The sequence below is a fragment of the Schistocerca nitens genome, chromosome 2 (genome assembly GCF_023898315.1).
Source record: "Schistocerca nitens isolate TAMUIC-IGC-003100 chromosome 2, iqSchNite1.1, whole genome shotgun sequence".
In the NCBI taxonomy this organism is placed as follows: domain Eukaryota; kingdom Metazoa; phylum Arthropoda; class Insecta; order Orthoptera; family Acrididae; genus Schistocerca; species Schistocerca nitens.
Window position 1 is genome coordinate 608,695,180 of NC_064615.1, and position 25,019 is coordinate 608,720,198.

The 25,019-nt window shown below is 39.8% G+C and overlaps 1 protein-coding gene across 1 annotated transcript in view; it reads right to left on the reverse strand.

Moving 5' to 3' along the window:
• Positions 1-8,801: 8,801 nt before the first annotated feature.
• The window catches only part of LOC126235192 (acyl-coenzyme A thioesterase 9, mitochondrial-like), a 156,324-nt gene continuing 140,106 nt past the window's right edge, over positions 8,802-25,019 (reverse strand). The window contains exon 6 of the mRNA XM_049943922.1: positions 8,802-8,894. Within this exon, the coding sequence (XP_049799879.1) occupies position 8,894 (1 nt within the window). The 3' untranslated portion in view covers positions 8,802-8,893. The remainder of the gene's footprint in view (positions 8,895-25,019) is intronic.

Consider the following 25,019-nt stretch of genomic DNA (forward strand, 5'->3'; position numbering starts at 1 on the left):
TATCTAACTTGTCGTAAATTACAGTGGCTGATGTGGCTTCTCAATAATTATATAACAGAAAAATCATCGCGTGTCAGATTTTTACTTCAAGTAGCAAATGTGAACACCATGAGATTTAATTGACGATCGACACTAGTATTACGTAAAAAAGGGGTGTAACAGACGAGACTTCTGCAGTTCTGAGTGAAGCTTTATGTGCTGTTATACGGCATCGCGTGCGTTCATTACCTTGTCGTTGGTTAGGCAGTGTCAGGGGGCGGCGGGCGGCGCAGCTCCATACAGCTCGCAGTTTTGGAAGCAACTCTCTCCTAACTTCTCCTTACTACAATTTACCGAAGTTGGTTTAAAAAAAAACTATCTGGCCGTGTTTTCATCTGACCAATCAGGGTCTCAATGTTGAATTTAAGCTCCGCCTACAAAAATTCTGTCTATCAATGAGAAACGTTATACTTTTCGTGGTGGGGCAATGTTTTTAACGTTTTCAACGTAACAGAGACGCGAAAAAGTCTCACACTAAAACTTGCAGCTGGTGTGGCCCTTTTAGTGTTATCGTAAGATCTATACTGTTCTTCTGGAGGGCTCTATCTTTTAACATGGGCCGGAGGGCAAAATTTTTTAACATGGGCTGGGGGGTGGTCCTGGTGGTTGGCTGGCTACTTGGGTGTCCATCCCTTATCGTAGGGCCTTCTAGCTTAACATGGTTCTGCTCTCGGCTTCTGTTCTCGTTTCTCCCCTTGGAACTGCGTCTGTTTCACGGTGGGAAGGTATGACATGCATTTAGGCATTCTTGTGTTAGTCTGTGGTATTCCATTTGCTCACTCGTTGATCGTATTACTTTGGTTAATTTAATGTCAGGATTTATTCGGAGCTATGTGACATACTGCCGGATTTGCTTATCATGTCAGGGTTTTCATGGAAGGTGTTGGATTTGCCTGACACCTTACAAGGTTATGGCAAGAAAACATTAAATTCCTGGGAGTCTCGTTGCAACTGTACCCTCTCGTGGGTATTTGCTGACCTCTAGATGTGCATGGTATGTGTGTTCGCATTTCCATGTAGGTGAAATGATGATTCATCACTGAAACCGACAAGGTCCTGAAAATCTTCATCGACACGTAACAATATTTCGCTTGCGAAGTTGGCACGTAAACCGTAGGTTGCAGGCTTCAGACCTTGTAACAACTGCAAACCATAAGGATGTAGTTGCAGGCGTCTGCATAAAACTCTCCACATGGACGTCACAGGAATTACTAATTCACCACTAACCTTCCGAAATGATTTCTTGGCCTATGCGTGACAGAATCTCACTCGTTAAACACGTTCTTCAATCACACTTGTTAGTTGCGCACTCTCCTTTTGTCACAGATGTACAAAAAGACTGTTTGAGTTCCGCTTTGATCTGATGTATTATTTATTACTGTGAGATGAACGTAATAACTTCTACAAAGCCTTAAAACCCGTATATTCATTTGAAACCACTCTGTATATCAAAAAGAACCGAAGCTTGAACAAAACAAGTTATGGCATACTGAGTAACCAGGCTACGCCAAATTACGATGAAGCCTTTTTGTGTAGCGCCAAAAATATTTAATGAACTTAAAGCAATGTTTCAGCACATGACGTTACGAAAGTTCTCTGGTTGCACTTTAAGATATGTTACAGAAACGGCTACTAACCATCGACATGATGACTTTTTGCTTTACATATTTTATTGTTTCTTCCCATTAGCTGTGATATAATTCTGTTCAACACGCCATGTTTTTCATAAATCGAAAATCGACTGCGATCACCCGATCTATCGCAAATCGATTGCATAAGATGAAAACTGTTTTTTTTTTTTCATCCCTACGTAAATTGTACCAAATAAAAGTTGTTTCTGACGTAACACTTTCGGCCGCTGTATAAAATTGCTTGAAATTATCCGTCCATTCCCTTACAGGTCTTTCTTCTTCACTTCACATGTGAGGCAAATCTCTTGTATCGTGTCCCTACATTTCTTCATCGAATAGATTTATAATTGAGAGCCTTTTACATATTCCTTATAACTTCATTTCTTTTTCGATGTTTCCTTGTACACCCTTATACGCTTCTTAGAAATCTCATTTCTTGAGCCTTAATTCTATTTTGTTGACGTCTTCTTGTTGTCCATTGTTCACTTCGATAAGTAAGGGTTTGTGCTGCTATTGTTTTATAAAACTTCAGCTGGGTTTCTTTCCTGGCTTTATTCCGCATACTTTTTACTGTGATTTCACATATTGAAGTAAATTTATTTAATTTTTGGTCCACGCCATGGTTATAATCGTAAGTGATGCTCCAAGATTTCATTGTTCAAGACTATTTTAGATCTTATGGTAGTCATCACTTTCGTTTTATCTACCTTCATGGAAACGTCATAGATGCATAAGTGATACTGGTTTTATCAGGCTGTATTGGAGACTGAGTTGTATATGTTGCTTTTTGTTTTTATTTGATTTGAAAGTTTGTCAGTGAGGAAGGATTATAAATATTGCTATTAGCTTCTGTTTTAATAATTTTAATTTAATTCCTTTGTTTCATCAAGTGAGACCATAGATACACAATTCAGCAACAATCTGAAATATTTTGGCTTATGTAGATCTACATGAAAACAACTGTTGTTCACATTTAAATCATATGTTATGGCTTCTGCAGTACTTGTTAGCAACAGACACAGTGGCTGCGCCAAAGACTGAGACGGCCTGGAGTTTTACAATTATTTATTGAACTTTCTTTAGAATTTTTCCCTCATCGTCGCTGCCCAGGCCTGCGGATCCCTCCGCCTGGCTGTTGCAGTGTAGATTCTCTGACAATGAGCACCACGTGCGCCGCTGATCGCACTCGGAGCCTCAGGCCACCAGCGCTCCGCTGAAGCCAGGATGCCCTGTGGTTGAGATGAATTCGTCGCCTCTCGGCAGCCGCGTCGCCGTGAGGTCAGCTGCCGACGCCTGCTGCACCGGCGGCTGTGAAGCCGTCAGTCGCGATGTCCACGAGGTCCCATCATGGACGGACCATGCGGCGTGGCCGGGTTGCCGTGAAATCCGGGCGTCAGTCCCCGGCGGCGCCTGTGACCAAGACCGCGCTACGGCCGGTCTTGCTGGAATTTCTCGCTGTAGTTAGTCAGCCATGGTACCGACCGAACTTGGGCCGACACCCAGAGCTGAAGTTGACATCTGGTGGCGAACGGATGACGCCTGTGAGCTGGAACAGACTTCCGGAATCGTCACCTACGATAATTGAATATTCAGACATGGACCACGTCCGTCCTCAGATCTGAACTGCTTCCTAATGGCTTCTGTCCGTTGCTGCCTGCGCTCCACTATTTATATCCGACAAGAGGGCGTTTTTTACCCTCGGTGGCAGCTTCTTGTTATTACTCCCGCAGTATATTGCAGCTTAACGTAGCGTGCTGGCCTCACTTCTCCTTACTCAGCACTCTCCACGCTTCGCTTGGCGTTCGGTCTGAGTGCGTCCTTGCGTCAGCCGGTTGGTAGACTGCAACTGTCAGCAAGGCTATCTGTGCCACGCTTACTTCGCAACGCCTCGATCGCCAGCTGCCTCTGTTTTGCCATTCTCCACTACGTGAAGTAACGCTTACTACATGTGGCCACAACACATATGTTGTTGGCTTTCTTTATACACCAAACTGATGTTTCTGATTCCCATTCGTAATGCAACGTCAAGGAAATTTATGTTTTTATTATTGTCATGTTCTATGGTGAATGTGATATTTTTATACATTTTCATTATTATCTAGGGTATCTACTTCATCTTTTTGGCAGTGGTGATTTTTCATCCATATATCTCTTGAAATACATAACCTTGTGGGTAATCTGATGATTTGTTGAGAAAAATTGCTGCTCTAAGTTATTGATGTAAATATCAGCTAATACTACAAGACTACTAACTTCTGTCGAGTCATCTCGCTGTTTATTAACTTCATCATTGAAACTGAAACAGTTATCTGATAAAATGAGTTCCAAGAATTCTATTAATGCTAATAATAAGCTTAGCTTTTTATATCTGACAAGATAATTTTTAATTATTTCAACAGTTTCTTCAACTGGCATGATTATGTCAAGATTGACCACATCCAGAGAGGCAAATTTTGATGTTGGTGGCATGTGTATATCATCAGCGTTTTAAGCAGTTCATAAGTATTTTTATAGTATATGTCATTTTGAAAATAAAACTGAATGTAAGTAGGTTATTCACTTTTCTGGTAATTTAACATGCAGAACTTATTTTGGAGTTAACAGTAGGTCTTATGGGACAGTCTGGCTTGTGAAATTTGGGTTGCCCAACAAGACTAGGCGCTGTAGGGTTGATAAGAGTGGAGTCCTGTATTTCAATGTTTATCAGCAGAAAGATACAATTGTTTAGCACTTTTTAGCTTGTATTAAATTTATGTGTTGAGTCATAATAGATTTTGATAACATTTTTGCAGGTACAAAAAACTGAAGTTTTGTCGGTGTAACTTTGTTCCAGCGTTATAACTATAGAATTGCCTTTATCTGCATTTACTATAAGGCCCTCATATTCTGATAGTTTAAGGTCGATGTCATTAATGGTTTTAACTACTTGACTATTACATCATTTGTTATTTGCTAAGATGGCTGTGTATAACATTATATTAAAGACAATTATATTCCTTTCACCTTTGTTGACTTAAGTTATATCACTTGCTACTTTTGTGTATGCAGTTAACTATTTCATGTTTTCATTGTTTACTTAAGTGGTAAGGTTATGTTTGAGGCTTTCTTTAAGATTAAATGCTGTGCAAATTGAATTAATGTTTCTGTTGTAGAATCAGGCTGGTATTTATGTGTACTTCCAAGGAACTGTTTGCACTGTTCCATATTTAAAGCTAACTGCTTGTTGTGTCTATTAATATACATTACTACTGTTTACTAACGAAACACGTAAAATTTTTCATCATAAGAGAAATCTGAATAGGGACAAACTGTTTCCAGGTTCTAGCCCTGAGACATGTTTATATAAAGCAGTGAATCTCAGAATCTCATTGATGATACTAGAATACTGTGTTTTGAGAACAAGTCAAAGAACTGGTACAGTATAAAGTATATATTACTGGGCACAGTATTACTGAGCACTGAATTACTGAGCACTGGTGTAGAGACACAGAAATCCAACATTTAGTATTATCATTGTATGAAAAGGCAAACTCTTACTGCAGAACTACTTCAAGGTGTGGAGGATCATGCATTTATATCAGAAGAGGAACACAGTTCAAATCAAGACATGACCTCAGCTATTGAATTAATCATTTTGTGTGTGTATAGATCTAACAGTGGTAGTGTGGACACTTTTTTCAATAAGTTAATGGAAGTTCCAGATAAAGACTCAAGTACAAAGGTCAACATAATTGTGTGAGGGGGCATTAGCATCAACACTAATATCACAAATGAATCCAGCAGCACCTTCATAAACGTCCTTCAAAGTTTTGGAATGTCCCTATGAGTCAATAGTGCAACAAGGGTTACTACAACTATGTCATCAGTAATTGACCATGTGGCCACAAATATGGACAGGGAAAAAAGTGATGTAGCTGTGAAAGAACTCGGACTATCAGACCATCTCTCTCAAATAACAACAGTAAAATCAGGCATCTAATCATTCCATAAACTACAAGCCTACAAACAACATCCATCAGAAATCAAAATAAAAGATTTATCAAAAGAAATAGAAAAACAAAGCTGGGATGAAGTGTAAAAATAAACCAATGTGAATATGAAATTATTATGAAGTGAATTATTATGAAGTGCATTATGAAGTGTATAAGGACACCAATGTGAATATGAAATTCTCTAAATTCTCCATATTGTTTAAGTTGAACTTTGAAAAGGCATTTCCAAAAGTATGAATCTCTGTATAAACATCTCACAAAAACATATGGATGACAGCAAGTATTAAGAAGTGCTCCCAAACACTTAAACACCTCAAGTTCCATGAAAAAGATTTGCAAACATCCAGAATGCTTAAATTTCTATCATAGATACAAAAAGATCTATAGGTTGGTGCTGATTGCTGCAAAAAGTCGTTTAATGACAAAATAACATATAATGCAGAGAATAAAAGCAAAGCAGTCTGGAATGTTATAAAAAAGGAAAAGGGAAGAGGCAAACAAACGCAGAGTAACAAACTGCTAAGGGAGAAGTATAAGGTAATAAATGAGCCACAACACTTAGCAAACAATGTAAACGAGCATTTTTCAAGTATTGCAGAGAAGTTATAGCAAAAATTCCCCCAAACAAATATAGCACCTGTAAATAATGTTGCACTAAATACAATGATGCTACTTCCTACCACAGAGAATGAACTCAATAAAACTGTTCTAAAACTAAAAAATAGAAAGTCAGATGAAGTGCCAGTGTGTGTACCAAAACAATGCATAGGGATTATACAAGGCCTCTTAACAAATATAGTAAATGAATCCTCCACATCAGGGACATTTCCAGAGCATTTAAAAAAGGCAAGAGTTGTAATTTTGCTTAAGAAAGGTAATGCAGACCACACAGTAAATTACTGGCCCATTTCCCTGCTGTCACCGCTCTCAAAAATAATAGAAGCAATTATGTAAGACATATTAATGAATTACCTGAATAAATACAATCTTTTAAGCGGATCACAGTTTTGTTTCCGAAGTGGCAAAAATATGGAGTCAGCTATGGTAGAATTCTCTAAAGTTGTATTTGATGCTCTTGATTAAGATGAGTGTGTCACAGGCATATTTTTGGAGCTTTCTAAGGTGTTTGATACAGTCGACCACAAGATTCTATTAAATAAATTAGAAGCATTAGGAAAAAGAGGGGTAGCTAATGACTGGCTTTGATCATACCTAACGGATAGGGTACAAAGAGTAGAGATAACACATACTTCAAATAGATCCAAACATTTAGTAAAACACTTATCAGAACCAAAATACATTAATATAGGAGTTCCACAAGGTAGCATATTAGGACCAGTACTGTTCCTGATATACATCAATTACTTTCCGAGTAGCGTTACTCATGGTGAAAAAATACTCTTTGCTGATGACAGCAATATTATAATCACTGAGAAAACAAGAGAACTCCTTGCTGAGAAAGCAAATGAAACTCTCAAGGAAGTTTATGATTGGCAATAAAGTGACATCGAACATAAAGAAAACTAATGCCATGAATTTCAGCTGGAAGAGGAAAAATAACAATGTTAAATTAAATGTAGATGGCACCTCTCTAGACTGTGAAACAAATGCAAAATTTCTAGGAATGAATATTGATTCTCAGTTGAAGTGGTGTGAACACACAAAGGAACTTGCAAACAGAATGTCATCAGCATGTTATGCTATCCTATCATCAGTGTGTAGCATGCAGTGTCTTTTAGTTACATATTATTCATAAGTACACTCATTTTTTAGCTATGGCATTCTTTTTTGGGAACAAATGCACAAAATATGAACACAATTTTCAAACTCCAGGAAAGAGGTATAAGAACAATAACCAAAAATACTAGTCGAGCTCATTGTAAAGATCTGTTCAAAACACTGGGGATTTTAATTGCTCCATTTGAATACATTTACCAGTCAGTTGTACACATCAAAAATAACATTGGTAATCACTGCACAGACAGCTCTGTCCATGACCATGCAACAAGAGATAGACTCAACTTACATTTGCCAAGAAAAAATAAACATAAAACTCAAACCAGTATTTTCTACCAAGGAATAAAACTGTAGAATAAATTACCAAAAGAGATTAAAGAAATCGCAAAAATACACTTATTTAAAATGCCAGCTAAAATGTACCTGTTATGCAATACTTTTTATACATTGAAGGATTACTCAGCTAAAACAGAATAGGGGTTTGATAAAAAATGTTATACAAATAAATAATAATGATAATAATAATGAATATAAAATATGCAACATTCCACATAACTATTTCACTTTATGTTTTTTACTTCTTTTTTCCTTACCCCCCAAGCTATGCATAGTACAATACTAACACCTCTTCCTCTTTCTGAGCTCAACATCTCTCATTATGGAGGGATGCTGACTCAGTTTTTCAAGATAGGAAATGGGAAGCTGCAGTACAGAAAACGGCCCAGCGATCACCAGTATGTGTCTGTGTGTGTGTGTGTGTGTGTGTGTGTGTGTGTGTGTGTGTGTAGTGAGTGAAGTGTTATGAAGGTATATGTGTATGGTGTGTGCAGTTACTGATAGTGAGATATGAGTGAAGAGAGTGACATTACATTATTTAATAAGTTATTTGTAAAAAAAGTATTGTATACCAGGAGTAAATGTAATTATTGCCTCTCGCTAGAAGTCTGTAAATATATGTGTATATGAATTAGCTTATTTTAAATTGATTTAAATTTGTAAATACTTTGACTTGTCCTATGTCCTTGTAAAAAGAGATGTACAGATGAATAAAGCTACCACTATTACTACTACTACTACATACATGTTTGTATATGTCACTGTGTGATTTAAGGTATTGCATCATAAATTTGTGTCAATATCTGAAAGCAGGTTCCCTAAAAAAACTATCCAGAGAATGCAGTAAATAAAAAAGTTGATCATCGACAACTAAAGGTATTACAATATCATCTAAGAGGAAAAAGGAAATTTATATAAATGCCAGAATGAATCAAGATCAAACATGTCAAATATTCCAGTATAATATTTTAAGGAAAGTTATAAAGTGCCCAGATCATGAGAGAATTTAAAAATTCAATTAAGAAGATTATAACTATAGTATATATTGTGAAACAAGAGGCATGAAAACCAGTTGGTACACGAGGTGCTATTGTAGTTAAAGTTAATGCCAGTGTCGTGACTGATAATTCACAAGTTGAGTAGTTTTCATGATCGCTTTCTGAAACAGAAAAACTAGGGTTAAATAGTACAGTTGAAGTAACTAGAAAATATATGGAAAATATCATTCCACAAAAATTTAAATAACTGAAAGCAGCATCAATATCCCTCACTGAAAGTAAAAGAATTATCAAAATTCTAAAAGATAAAGGCTCATATGACATTGATGGAATTTCAAACAGAATTCTGATAAGATTTTCTAACTTGGTTATATAAAGGTTGGTCAGAAACAGTCTGAAAAGCTTGTAAGAGTGTTGCAGGGTAGGTTGTCCTGGGAAATGGTTGTCAAGAAAAAATCGATAAATTGGCCCATTTCTGATCTAATTAGCACTGATGTTTGCCCATCAGATAGTTATGCACACAAATTGAAGCACTTACACACGCAAAAATGCTGCAATGCACAGACATCTGTGGGTCTGCAAGCTAGCACTCATTGAAATGCTTATTACCACCTAAAAATTTGATCTTTTTGGAAGTGATAAATTTACACTAGAATAGCAAAAGCTACATTTATTCAGTTTTCAGAAACCAAATGAAGAACACTGTGTCCAGCAGGCTGAATGCTAATTATATTGGACATAGCGCCTACTTTTGAATTTTTTTTTAACAATGATTTCTTAGCTCAACCTATGCTGCAAAACCATTACAAGCTTTTCAGACTGTTTGTGACTACTCTGTGTGTAATGAATTACAGTGATTTTTTCCAGACAGCTTAAAATATGCAATTGTTAAACCTCAGGAATTTGACTACAAAGGACATAAATAATTACCATCCAATTTTCTTACTGACACCTTTCTCCAAAATAACCGAAAAATTAATGTACTCAAGAGTACATCTAAATAGAAGCAGTTTACTTAGTATATCACTCTTTGGATTACAGTCATGTTGCTCAACTGAGAATGAAAGCTATACTTGTGCTTATCAAATATTACAAGCTTTAAATAATTAAATATAGCCAGTTGGTATATTTACTGCGCTGTCAAAGACATTTGATTGTGTGTATATATATATATATATATATATTACACTCAGAGAAGAAATTTTTTGGGGAAATTTGTGGTAAGTTTTATGGGACCAAACTGCTCAGGGCATCAGTCCCCTACGCTTACACACTAGTTAATCTAACTTAAACTAACTTACACTAAGGACAACACATACACCCATACCCAAGGGAGGACTATAACGTCCGATGGGTGGAGCTGCACAAACTGTGGCGAGGTGTCTTAGACCGCACAGCTATCCCATGTAGCCTGAGAAAAAAACTCAAGTTATAAGCAACGGATAGGCTTACTAGCAACTGGCTGGAATCGTTCTTGACGAAAAGAATGCAAAAAGTCATTCTCAATAATTCCAGTAATATTGGAAGGAAAAAATTTTAGTGACTGGGGAAACATCACAAAGTGAGTCCCACAGGGTTGAAGTTTGAGTCCATCCCGATCCGTCATATACATGAATGACCTCCCACTTAACAGCCATCAGTCAGAATTGGTGCTTTTTTCAGACATTACTATTGTTATAATAAATCCCATTAGAGAGAAAGCAATAGAAAATAATTTTAATGATATTTTTCAAAGTATGGATTCTCCTTAACGTATGAGCAAAAACATATATTTACTTTCATTGAACAGAGTCATATCAACAAATGGTGTAGCACATGAAAGGAGTTACTGAATAAGGCAGAATACTCCCAGTTTTGAGTATACATATTTATGAAAACTTGGACTGGTAGTAGAATGTTACTGAGTTGCTCAGTCAGTTAAGTTCACCTACTTCAGCTCTTCATGTAATTGCTAGCCTTGGAAGTAAACAAATAAACCTTCTAGCATATTCTGCATAATTTCATTCAATAACGTTTTACGGAATAATTTTCTGATGCAATTCATCGCTTAAGAAGAGAGTGTCGATTACACAGAACCGAACAGTAAGAATAATATGTCATTTTTCTGCAGTCATCTTGCAGTGACCTTCTCAAGGAGCTGAGCATTTTAAATGCATCTTCACAAATATATATTTGCTGATGAAATTCGTCCTAAATAATCCATCACAATTTGAAAAGAATGGTGATGTCCATACCGACAATACTAGAAGCAAGCATTACTAAAGCTCTCAGTGGCTCAGAAATGAGAAATAACATAAAATGTTTGACAGGTAGCAAAGCAAGTTTTTAATTTAAACTGAAATATTTTCTTACGGACAACTCATTCTATTCTATAAACGGACTTTTCTTTATAAACTGATAGCCTGTATAGGAAGTAAGTAATTTTTAAGTGTATTTAAATAGATAATACAGAAAGATAATATGTTTATTGAAATTAAAATTATTTGTGTTTAAGTATCCTGTAAATTCACTCACTTCACGTTATTTCATTGAGATCGTTCAAATGATCTACAGAACAAGTAACTAACTAATTAACTAGATGACTGTAGTGTAGTTTCCTATTAAGAATATCCTTTGTTTTATAAAATGCTCTGCTTTGACTCTTAACCCATAAATTCTCACGTTTTACTTTAAATAATTTTCCTGCTTTTATATTGGAACTGATATTTAACGTAATGTGGCACAACTTTCGCTAGAAAATATTCTTTGTTAAATTTTATGTTCATTAAGTTAATTTTACATTTCTTAAATGCATTTAGAGTCTCCATCCCCTAACTATGTAAGTACAAAGATTTTTTGCCAGAAGATAAACTTATGAAACTATGTAGTTGTACAGACCACTAAGTTGGTGACATTTTTCTTTAATATGTTTTAGTGTTTCTTGCCACTAGCGATTTCGAAAATATAGTTTATGATTAGATGACAGCATTGTATTAATAGGACAAATTCCTCGACATCTAAGGCAATGAAGTAAAAAAGGGACAAATCTACGAGAGATGCAGTGACTATGGAAGAGAGGTTGAGAGGTATTAATTAGTAACTAGTAAAATGTTCTACACAGATATAAAATACGGTATCTGCATCAACATCTACGTTTAACTCCGTAATCCATTGTCCATTGTATGGCACAGGGTACCTCACACCATGGCTTGCAATTCCTTTCCGTGTTCAATTAAAAAATGAACCAGGGGAAAACTATTGCCTGTATGCTTCTTTATGCGTCCTCATCCCCTTTGCTTTGTCCTTACGATCCTTATGCGGGATGGAACACTGGAGGCAGCAGAATCGTTCTACAATAATTTACTGCCTGGTTCTCTAATATTCTACGGTACCATTGATGTTACTGAGCAATTTCCACAACACTCTCACGCAGGCCGAACTGACGATAACAAATCTAAAAACTACACCCATCTAAATTGCTTCGATGTCATTCTTGTTCAAACACTCGAGCTGTACTCAATAATTGGTCACATAAGCGCCCTGTCCCTGTACGCTATCTGCTTTGCAAGTGCGCTACAGTTTCACATATCTGTCAGACTTTCGGCTTCCCTTCAGCATACGATACGTGTTTGTTTCATTTCATCTGGTTACGCCTAGGTATTTATCAAGTCATGTCGTGCAGCACCGTAACACTGAACTCAAATTAAAAAAAAATTAAGTTATAATGTAGATCCATCCTTCTGCTAGCTGAGTCACTTCAGTTTCGCTGTAATCATACCGCAATAATTTCGCAACAAAATCTTTGATCCATCTTCGACAGAATTCAGCTGCACCTTCCTTCCTACCGACAGCACCGTCCCTCATACTACAAACTCAATTAAAGTAGCCCCATAGTGCTGCTAGAGAAGTGTAGGCTGCAGAGAAGCTGCTTGACTGATGAAAAAGGTATGCGAGGCTGGAAAACTAAACTGAACCACTGAATGTTATTAGTAGCTTTCTACACAGTCTAACAGATTTACTGGCAGACTGACGTCGTGAGGTGTGTTCAGGAGGCTCTCTTGATAAGTAAGAAGTTGGTAGTTCCATTAGTTGCCTCTTCTAATGAGTCCAGCAATAACACAGTATCGCCTGTCCACATTCTTCTCCTCCGAAATTGGAACAGTGGCTGGCCTATTTACTGAATCATAGGCTTTAGTGAAGTCTACGAATATGAGCACGAAATTCCTGCTTCTCTGTTTTTGATAAATGATTAACAGTTTCAGATTCAAGATTTGTTTAGTCACGATCTACCTCTTTTAAGCTTCCTTGATACTCACCAATTTGTGTATTTAGTTGCTTTTCCACTGAGATTTTCGTATATGTCACTGACATTAACGATATTCCTCTGTAGTTCCCAGTCTCCAATGTATCTTCTATTTTGTGTACAGGATGTAATAGTGGCGACGTCCACTCTTCTGTTAGCTGCTTTCTGCCCAAATTTTACTTACAATATGTGGTAGCTTTACAGCGTGCGGCGCTTAAATCCGGACAAATGAAACTTTTTTTAAAAGCAAATTTATTAAAACAAAATACAAATGAAAATGAAAATCCTTTTACATGTAACTTAGTGGTATTTTTCAGGAGTAACATTAGTCGATGTAAGTGCCTTCAGCCGCAATGACCGCCTCCAGCCTTGTCCTGAAGCTATTGCACACACTCTTTAAAACAGCGCCGTCCATCTTCACGAATGTTGCTTCGATAGCGATGCGTAGAGATGAGACATTAGGGTGCCTCATCTTACTGAGGACTCTGAAATTTTAAATTTCCTCGCCCATATCTCTCGAGATCGCCAAATGATCACTCTGAAACTGTCTTAGTAGAGCATTTGGAGTTACCAGCGTTTTCTATCTTCTTGGAAGATGTTTAAATGCTGTCGATTTCCATATCAGATCGAAACCCTTGCCTGCCGTGGTGGCCGAGCGGTTCTAGGCGCTTCAGTCCAGAACCGCGCGCCAGCTGCCGTCGTAGTTTCGAATTCTGCCTCGGGCATGGATGTGTGTGATCTCCTTAGGTTAGTTAGGTTTAAGTAGTTTAAAGTCTAGGGGACTAATGACCTCAGATGTTAAGTCCCATAGTGCTTAGAGTCATTTTTCAAAACCATGAAAAATTCAGTCCTTCACTGTATAGATTAGTTTTGCTGTGCGCTGGGTAGTATCAAATGATCTTCCTGAATTTTCTCTCTTTCCCGTGTTGAGCTGTGAAGTCTATGAAATATGATTACATCAATGTCCTTAATAAAATTCTTAACGTTTTCACATACGGTATAAAAATAACGACTCGCTGATTATTGCGTATATGTGCAGAAACGGGCCAGGAAAAGGGTAATGGCTAAGCCATTACAGTCGCAATTCGAAACCATTGTCATCGACGGTGACTCAGACAAGAGAGATCAGGCCGCCAATAGGCTCCAGGCCCGTTAACGAGCCGATTATTTCAGTCTTAATCAATCGCCAATGTAATCACTAAGCCCCCGACCGTGACTGCACCCGCATTTCTCTCTTCAAGTGCCTGCCTCCATCCGCTATAGAGTATTTGACTTGCATTTACATTGCCTCGGCGTGAAAAACTGCAGAAGTCCTCACCCATTCCAAGTCTAACTGAAATCTACTCTTCCCGGAAAACTTCTGTAATATCTTCCAGTTAAGAGGCCTCAGTAAAATCTTCTAATCATAATCGTCCTCCGGTGATTCCATTTCTGCAATAACATCTTGATTCCCACACGTTTTGATTTTCTTACCAAGTACACAACCGTCCAACTATCCCTGAATTTGACTCAGCATATCTGTTAAGTCCATACAAAAAGAGAAATTTTGAAGGAATAGTATTCTAAATATTGAATAAACCTTTTACCGAGTACACTACGATGACCTCATCTACAAATCAGCTCTACTCGGATGTCCACAGCACATAATCTGGATTATCGATTTCTTCTTTACAACGCGACAGTTCTTTATAAGAAATAACATACGTTTCCACCAGGTGTAACTAAGCCAGGAGTGCTGCTGGGGTCGTGTTTTAAAACGCCTTCTGCACGCTCTTTGTATGAACAGAAGACCTAAACAGGCCAGTGGTGGGACAAAGTTCGTGTCACCCCTCTCTACATTGTTGCCAGATGTATCCAAGATGGCGTTGATGACTTGATCCATGAATGCGGCCTGTACACTAGGCAACAGCGCATGACATCATCCAAAATGGCGGATTTTGGCGGGAAGAGAGGTCAATTTGGGTACCTCCACTAACCTAACCCCCCCCCTCACCGCCCCTCAACCAGAAAATGGCGGGAAGTTCAAAATCCATCAGAATAATGCAATGCACCTCTACTAACCTAAGAATATGGTGGGAAGATAGGTCTATTGGACTACCTGCACTAACCTAGCTCATCTGACCACCACCTCTTCCTAGGGATTGAAGGAAATTTGCATTTTGGCGGTACAGGAAGGCTACTTGGGCTATCTCTACTCACCTAAGAAAATGGTGGGAGAGAAAGGGCACTTGGGCTACCTCCACTAACCTAAGTCATCCGACCGCCACCTTTTCCTTGGGACTGGTGGGAAAATGATAGCCTGCACTGGGCCACTGGAAAGAGGAAGGAGTGTATTTTACTTAATTTGGAACAATTTATGTAGGTATGGATTTGAGATAGTATATTTATATACTACAGGCCAGTGGTGGGAGAAAGTTCGTGTCACCCCTCTCTACATTGTTACCAGATGTATCCAAGATGGCGTTGATGACTTGATCCATGAATGCGGCCTGTACACTAGGCAACAGCGCATGACATCATCCAAAATGGAGGATTTTGGCGGGAAGAGAGGTCAATTGGGCTACCTCCACTAACCTAACTACCCCTCACCACCCCTGATACAAAACACACGCTATGACATGCTTGGGATCACGCTACACAACCTACAGACCTGTAAACTACTCCCAAATTACCGAAATAATGATCTGCAGACACACAAACAACTCCCAAATTACCGAAATAATTTCAGTACGCAGCATACAGACATACAAACTCAGTACACTAATGCGCAGACATGAAATGAACTCGTCAATTGTCCAAATAATGCATAGCACAGTCTACAGACCTGTTCGCAAAATAATGGAACAGACACACAGACAACATGCACAAGCACCGCCCGCCACTTCCTTTTATACTGGACCACACAGGAGGCTACCACACATGCTCCCAGAAGTCGGGATGCACCAATAGTCCCCTCAGCAGTCAGCTCCCAAGCCACGCACAGGAGCCAGTTTGGGTCCCTGAAGCACGAGTTGGCAGCATCCCTAACATGTTTTCTAATCGTCAACTGCCGAAATCAAGCACTGCACACCTGTTCGCAAAATAATGCAACAAACACCAAAACAACTACATTTTCAAAAGATAATGCATGTGTAACGCTCACAGCGCTTAAACAACCGAAAATAACCCAATGCACGTAAAATATGCTTCCAGACTATCATCAAAAGCAACTTTCAAAGGCTCAACGTGCTTTGCAGGACTGGCCGGATGCAAGCCAATGCAGGAGCGCTGCTGACTTCATGTCAAAGTCACCTCTACAGTTAAAGTTCTTCGAGTGTTATACTGACGTCACATGTCTATCTAAATAAGCGCCAAGTCATCCTCTGGGCCGTGCACTCATGTGTTCACTGCTGCTGGTGTGATCCCTCTCGCTACATGCGGTCCAGTGAAGAGCTAATTGCCGAGTGACTCACCCTTACAGACGCTGCAGAACTCTGTTCCAGAATAGCACAGAGTTCATTGTTCCATGTAAACCCAACAGAACACCTCTAGCCGTGCTTAACTGCCCAGTGTAACTGACACAATGCCACAAAATATGCTCGCATAGCTACAAACTATCCCAAGTGCATCTAACGAGGTTCTCAATCTTATACTGATATCACATGGCTATGTAAAATAAGAACCAAGTCAACCTCTCGGAAATTGTATAGTGTCCCAAAAATATGTAACACTCGCCTCTGCAGGAGCTTTCATGATGTCTCGGCTTCTATGCATGGAAATTCTTGCCCCAACAGAACCTGATTACGAAAATAGCACAAAATAATGGTGAATGTCTTCTTCTTCACGGTCCTAACGTGGCTCCCCATCCATCACGTGTTACCCTTCCTGCTTTCAACATAATAAAACGTGCTACTAGTATGTAGAGACTCCTATATCTCAGTGCAAAGGACCTCGTGTGAAATGAATGGAGCAATATGATTAGCTCTTATCAAATTTATCATCTGGATTACTGATGCCGTTGGTGTGGGAACACTATCTACCTTTTAATTTCTTTCTGCAGATCAGACTTTCAGCAGCAAAAAACTATTTTACACATATCGCCATATTGCACCGGTGATTAAACCTTAAAAACTACTCTACATATCGTCAAATATGGAAAGACTGTTACTCAATTACACTGATCTCCCAACAAAGACAGGAGCTTGAATACAAGAATGTGAAACCGATCTCCAACCCATCAATATATCACAGTGTACCGTGTCGATTTAGTAAACTCAATTCGTATCCTGCACCACACAAAGTCCTCCGGCCCATCAATATACCACCAAGCACTGTGTCAATCTAGTAAACATACAATTCCTATCCTGCACCACACAAAGTCAGCACTTTTACATCATTCGTACATATACCGCGAAGACAGACAGCACCGTAGGTATCCTCATGGCACTATATACGTATTTACTGTGTGTTAGGCGGGCATTCACCGCCAATGTGTGACCAGTTTCCTCAGTGGATTGAAGTCACTCTCAGAACTGTTCTACAAATTCGGCTTCATTTCCCCCCTCGGCACAAATGCGTTTCTGTTTCTGGTACAGATCTGCTTGCTTGCTTGCTTGCTCGTTTTTCTACACCCATCTCCAGACTCTGGAATTACAAGAACATATCTAATTTCGCATGGCTATCTAGAATATCATACCATTTTTTTTGTCGATATCAAGCACACAGCAGTATCTTACCAATCGATTGTGCAACATAATGCTGAAGATATAGTCCAGAAATTAGTTCTCTACAAACGCGAAACTCTACCTAGGTGCGGCGTGCTGTAAACTATTGACTAACTACAAACTTGTCATGTCTGCAAAGACATTTACGCGGAAACTCGAAAAAAAAAACAGAGAAAACTGATATTTCCATTCGCAAATACTGATGTCGGTGATGTAGGAGATTCCATATCAGCCTATAATTTTTCAAGCTCAACTAAGGTGTTTCTCATGTCTAGAGAACTGGAAAGCGTGTCTTCTTCATGCTAGATGCACAGACCACAATCGATCTTCTCTCAACTAAATAAAGGCGCGAAATGTGCACAAGCAGTCAACTGAACAATTTACATGGGAGGGAATAATGGTCCATTGCAAACATATTCAATCTTCTCAAATTTCCACGCGATCACAAAAGCTATCCAACACATACGAAGTATTAGTTCGCTATTCGGTCGTCTAGAGGACAACATGATTAATTCATCTACATTTCTACACTCCAACAGGCCTCTCCATATGGACAACGCCTACCGTTAATGGGAAACGTGAATCACTCCCGCGCAGGTCACCGGTGCTGTATACCAAGCACGCACGGGAAGAAGAATCATCATCCTAAGAAATCGGTCACATATATATTCTATGCCTGTACTTACAACTAAATGCTACAATCGCGGTCTTAGTTGAACGACATTCGACAATGAGCGAATTATCGGAAATACATCCTGCTGAGGGCTCTGGAAACAGAAATATCTCTACCTCCCTTACGATTGGACATAGTCATTCCCTTTCGCACACGTCGGAACACAAACACATACTTTATAAGCCTGATGTTCAGGATGAACCTATCACGCACCCCCTACTACTACTAAGTATAATACTTGGCCAATAAATGACTACAGACGATACAAAATAATACTGAGAGAAAAATCAGTGATGGGTGGACATGTCTCATAAGTTTTTCTTGCGAGTGCTACCACTGTGCGTTAGAAGGAGAGGTTTAATCGTCTTACAAACCGCCAGATGTTAAAAAAATCCGATCCCAAAAACTACTGTAAGTTACTGTCACAAGCAGTCTTGGTTTTACATGTGCATGCAAGTATCCATGTTATAAGCTATACCGGGTTTACAAATCCACTTGTCATTACCTACCTCCGACTTATATTGGAGGGATCACGTGTGCAAAGCTGCAGGGATTCTAGTGCAGAGTCTGAGGGGGCAGTTGCAAGATGTATAGGGGCTACCTAAAACGAGGTGCACCTTTTTCGTAAACAGGTTGTTAGGGCAAGAATTTCCATGCATACAAGCCAAGACATCATGAAAGCTCCTACAAAAGCTAGCATTAACTATTTCTGGGACATTATACAATTTCCGAGAGGGTGACTTGGCTCTTTGGGTCATTGTTCCCTGTGCTACTCTGGAACGCATTTCTGCAGCATCTGCGAGGGTGATTCACTCGGCAATTAGCTCTTCGCCGGACTGCAGGTACAGAGAGGAATCACAGTAGCAGCGGTGAACCTATGCACGCGCGGCCCAGAGGATGATTTGGCGCTTATTTAGATAGACATGTGACATCAATACTAGAGTGCTGCAACGCTCAGTGTTTGACCGGTCACGGCTCGCCTGTTGACGGGGGGACCGAGCCTCTCGTGTCCGGCCCCACACGGCTCGGTTCGGCCACGTACTCACCCCATGTCTGTTGTCCGGATTCCGGACACGCAGATAACCGAGCATGACCGGTCACCGCTGACGTCTCACCTCGCCTCGTCCCGGCTCGCTGCACTGTACTGTACAAATCCAACGCCTCTCTCTCTCTCTCTTTTTCTCTTTCTCTTTCTCTCTCTCTCTCTCTCTCTCTCTCTCTCTCTCTCACACACACACACACACACACACACACACACACACACAATATATTTATTTCTGTCTCTCTCTCTTTTAATACAAAAGTAACGTTTCCAAGAATGGGTACTTATCACAGCTAAATTAATAGAGCACTTTCTTTTATAATATTTACTCCCGTCTTCCTAACGTCCAGCCATCCTGATTTAGGTTTTCCGTGATTTCCTTAAATCGCTCTAGGCAAATGCCGGGATGGTTCCTTTCAAAGGGCAAGGCCGACTTCCTTCCCTGTCCGTCCCTAATCCGATGAGGCCGATGACCTCGCTGTCTGGTCTCCTTCCCCAAAACAACCAACCAACCTAACGTCCGGGAATTTTGTTGTAAATAAAACATCGATCACAAGAGACCAATCTGTGATAATGTTATGTGTTGTAAGCGTCATATAGTGCCTGATTATGCGAATCAGTCCACATATCAACTCTCGCAGCAAATGTTTTATTAATAACTTCCGCCGGCCGGTGTGGCCGATCGGTTCTAAGCGCTACAGTCTGGAACCGTGCGACTGTTACGGTCACAGGTTCGAATCCTACCCCGGGCATGGATGTGTGTGATGTCCTTAGGTTAGTTAGGTTTAAGTAGTTCAAAGTTCTAGGGGACTGATGACCTTAGAAGTTAAGTCCCATAGTGCTCAGAGCCATTTGAACTATTTAATAACTTCCGCAATAACAGAAGGCATTATGTTGTTACGTATTGCATCAGCTTGTTCTTTGACATGTCTGCTTATAGTAGAGGGATGTGGCATGACATCTGCCACGTTAACTTCTCCATAATGGGCACCTAGATGTATTAATTCTTGGCCTAATGCTCTGAAACCACCAGAAACAGCATTAAAAGGTCTCATATCTTTAGCACACACTGCAACACACTTTGCTGTAATACTATTTTTTATTATTGCCGGTATTCCTGAAGGAGCTGTATCTTTGTGAGGTTTTTTGCAACTGGGTTTCTTTAAATGAGTGGTTCCCTATTGGAAACACAATAATGTGGAGCAGTTTATGCACGATACGTACCCAGTAGACGCACTGTTTTCGTTTACAAACAACAAAAATATGCTCCATACTTGACTTTTTAGACCTTCCCGTCTCTTCAATGTGTAAACATTGGTTTCAATCTTACGTCTTACTGCACTGGCTTCCCCGTACTGCATGATTACAGAGAGAGAGACACACCACAAATGAGAAGCCCGTACTGGCTGCGGTCTCACACGGATAATGATACGTGTAATGTGTTTGAAGTTATGTGCTACATATTCGGTCACGGCTTCTATGCTTGGTCACTAGAACTAGTGCGGGCAGCCTATCCAGTTAGGGTGTGCTCACCCCATCTCGTATTTTGTGCTCGCTTATTCGGTCATGCAGGACTCTAATCAATACAACACTCGAAGAACTTTAACTGTACATGTGACTTTGACATGCTGTCGGCAGCGCTCTTGCACTGGCTTGCATCGAGCTGTCCCTGCAGAGTGAGTTGGAGCCTCTGATAGTTGCGGTTGATGATGGTTCGGTAGCGGTTCTTATGAGCACTAGTGTGTGTGCAGTGGGTTATTTTCGGTTGTTTAAGCTTTGTGAGCGTTACACATACATTATCTTTTGACGATTTAGGTGTTGTTTTGGTGTTTGTTGCATTATTTTGCAAACAGGGGTGCTGTGGTTGATTTTGACAGTTGACGATTAGCAAACATGTTAGGGATGCCGCCACCTCAAGCTTGAGGGACCCAAACAGGCCCCTGTCCTTGGCTTGCCAGCTGACAACCGCGGGTGCCGTCAGTGCCTCCCGTCGGTAGCCTCCTCTGTGGTCCAGTGGACAGGATGTTGTGGGCGGGGCCTGTGCACGTTTTTTGCTTGTCTGTTGCATTATTTTGCAAGCAGGTTTGTTGACTGTGCTATGCGTTATTTTGACAGTTTACGAGTTGATCTCAAATCCATACCTAAATAAATAGCTACAAAATAAATAAAGCACATTCCTTCCTCTCTCCAGCAGCCCAGAGCAGGCTGAGTCATTTTTTCCCTTCCAGGCAGCCATCTTGAGTTACATTACGGAACAGATGACACTGCCCTCTGGTGGTGGTATTGTGTACTAGGTCAGTTTGACTCTGGACCCCATGGTGATCACTCTGTGTCCCACCATCTTCTTGGATTACGTAATTGGGTGGGGGGGGGGATGACAGTGCACTCTGGTGACAGTACTGGGTACTAGGACCAGGCTTCGTGGTGAACACACTGTTATCCATCAAAATCCGCCATATTGGATAACAGTACTTGTGTCATCAGCTGACGTCATGGCCGCCATCTTGGATTAAGTCATGGAATGGACGACAGCGCCATCTGTTGGTGGTACTGTGTAGTAGGTCAGTTGGACTCCAGACCTCGTGACGAACACACTGGATGGCAATAGCGCCTCAAATTGTTTAAATAAAGACTTTTGCATTATTTGGACAGTTGACGATTAGAAAGCATGTTTGCAGAGCATTTACATGGATTATTATTTTGACAACTGACTAGTTGTTTGCCTCTCTGGACATAAATGTAATGCATTATTTACGAGTTGTTTGCAGGTCTGTATGCTGTGTACTGAAATTATTTCGGTAATTCAGGAGTTATTTGTAGTGTGTTATTTGGTAATTCGTGAGTAGTTTACAGGTCTGTAGGCTGTGCACGTCAGAGCATGTATTTTGTATCAGTGTAATAAATATACTATCTCTCAAAATCCATCCCTAAATAAATTGCTCCAAAATAAATTAAGTACACTCCTTCCTCTCTCCAGTAGCCCAGTGCAGGCTGAATCATTTTCCCATCAATCCCTAGGAAGAGGTGGCGGTCGGATGACATAGGTTAGTGGAAGTAGCCAGGTGCCCTTTCTTTCCCGACACTTTCTTAGGTGAGTAGAGTGTAACCTCCCCCTCACTTATCGACCTTAATGACAGTGAAAAATGAAACCGCGTGTACCTAATGGGGAATTTGGGAAAGCAATCGTCACCGAAGTTAATCTGTCGGTAAAGAGGGAGGAAAGGGTTACATCTAAATGAAAGGAAAATTGCAAATGAAACTGGTGGAAATTAATTTTGAAAAGGGGTAAAGTTAATAAAAGAAAGTAAATGTGCGGCCGTTACGTCAACAATTAACTAGCGGTAATTAGATATTTGAGATTTGGGGGAAATCACGGTCGCCAGTCCTAAGGACAATTACTATAGTAACTGAAAAAGAAAGGTTATTACACATATAATTAGCACTAGAAGCGTGGCAACTGAAGGTTGACACGTGTAGTGTGAAAACTGAAAGTTTGTCAGAAGTAATAAATTTCGCTACACTCTGACTTAATTTAGCAAAAGAATTAATAAAACCGGAAAATCGAAAGTTAATTTAGTGACTGAAGTTAATAGTGAGCTTTCTTTCTGAAGCACATCGAAATCCAGCAGAATACGATTAGTCTTGGACTACCTCAACAATCATTTCAAAAGCAACTTGACTCTACGCAATTTAGAAACAAGAGATTTAACTTTGAACTTGAAATAATGATTCTGAATAATTAACAATAGTAAAATTTAGTACGTACCAAGCTGAGCTGCAGTCACAGGTAAGCTAAAATATGCTAACAAAACTCGCACTCTTAATTTGTGCTCGTGTAATCTAAATATTGTAGCCAGCTATGAATACCTTAACTAAGCTATGAAACTAAAGTAATGAAATGCAATGATAGTACTTGAATGCTGGCGTCTGAATTTCAACGACACTCGGGTTCATTTCGGAAAAGGAAGGGACCCTGCTTGGTAATGCAATTGGGACAATGAGCAACAAAGGTTCATGCTGAGTTGCTGTAATTTTGCGAGGCAAATGGAACAATTTGAAAAGCTGAGGTCTGCCATACAGTTCTGAAACTTTACGTGCTTTTAGTCTTCCTTGTTGGTTGATTGAAGGTTTGAAGCCGTCGATCGAGGAGGTGGCGACAGTCACTCATTGTCGGCCGTCGCTGTTGCAGAAGCTGGATGTTGGCGCGCCTTCTTCTCGACACGGTCACCAAACGAAACGGGCTCTTGTTGTGCGCCAGCTAATGCTTCCCGTCCGCGACACCATGTCAGAAACTATCATCGCAAGTCGAGCGCAATTACATGCTGCTAAACCCCGAAAGCGCGGCAACTCGCGGGAGCGTCACACCACACACCTGCTCCACTCGCTACTCCAGCCAGACTCCCACTGCCCTGCCCGCGCTCCACGCGCCAGAGTTAACACTACCAAAGATCCTACACACTTTGATTCTTCACACGACCTATCGATGTAATCGTTCGATAGCAGTTTTCCCTAGGCAAGACCCAGCGTAAAAATACAAATAATATTTACGAAACAAACCAATTATACACCGACATATATATATATATATATATATATATATATATATATATATATACAAATAGTAAAACAATTACAATATATAAAGGCACAGAAATGTCATATATTCAGGTAACAAATTAAGGAAAAAACTTACAGTACAATAGATGGAAATAGGAGGATATGCATTTCCGGCGTTACACGTGCCCCACATTGTCTGAGGATGTTCGTGTAACCTAAACAGACTCAGAAAATGTCCCAAAAAATAAACAGCGGAAATGCATATGCTCAAAACATCATCAAAATTTAGCATTCGTCTAATTAAGCATAAATCAATTTTTTAGACCATAAAAATTGAGTGGAGACAGTCCTAATCTTATTCCACTCTGTCATCTTGCACAAAATAAAACAGGTTGACGACATATTAAAATTCATAGAAAGCATAGAAAATGGTTTAGCTATTCTAAAATCATCAAAAATCCTAACAGTATCAAGAAATGGAATGCTATTTACAAAATTAATCAGATTACATGGTCATAGAAAACAGGTATATCAAAATACGCAAATTAATAATTAATTACATAGAATACGTATTTTATATAAACTTTTCATAATTATTATCTCGTCATGAGAGTCCACTTAACGCTAAACAAGAAAATAATATACAGTAGATCGACAAAAACATAAATATTGACAGCAGAATTCTTTCACATCAGCTGTCCAGGAAGAAAAACAACTCCGCCTTCCGTACTCGCAAGCACAAAGAATGCCGACAGCGGCACAAGAGCCGACAGCGACCCAAGAGCCGACAGCGGCTCCACCTTGCCAGTATTGTTGCGCCCGCCTGTGCGGCACGCTTGATCTCACTCGCCTGTGTAGCGGCATTTCCAGAACGTCCGTTTCACTGAATTCTTTAGGAAAACTCACTCCCGAGTAATCTCAAGGAGTCCCTTAATACTATCACAGTGGATAACTCAACACTGTCCATCATCACACGCATGTACTAGCCTGAAACTTAAAACAGCGTCTAAGTACATCGGCAATGACTAG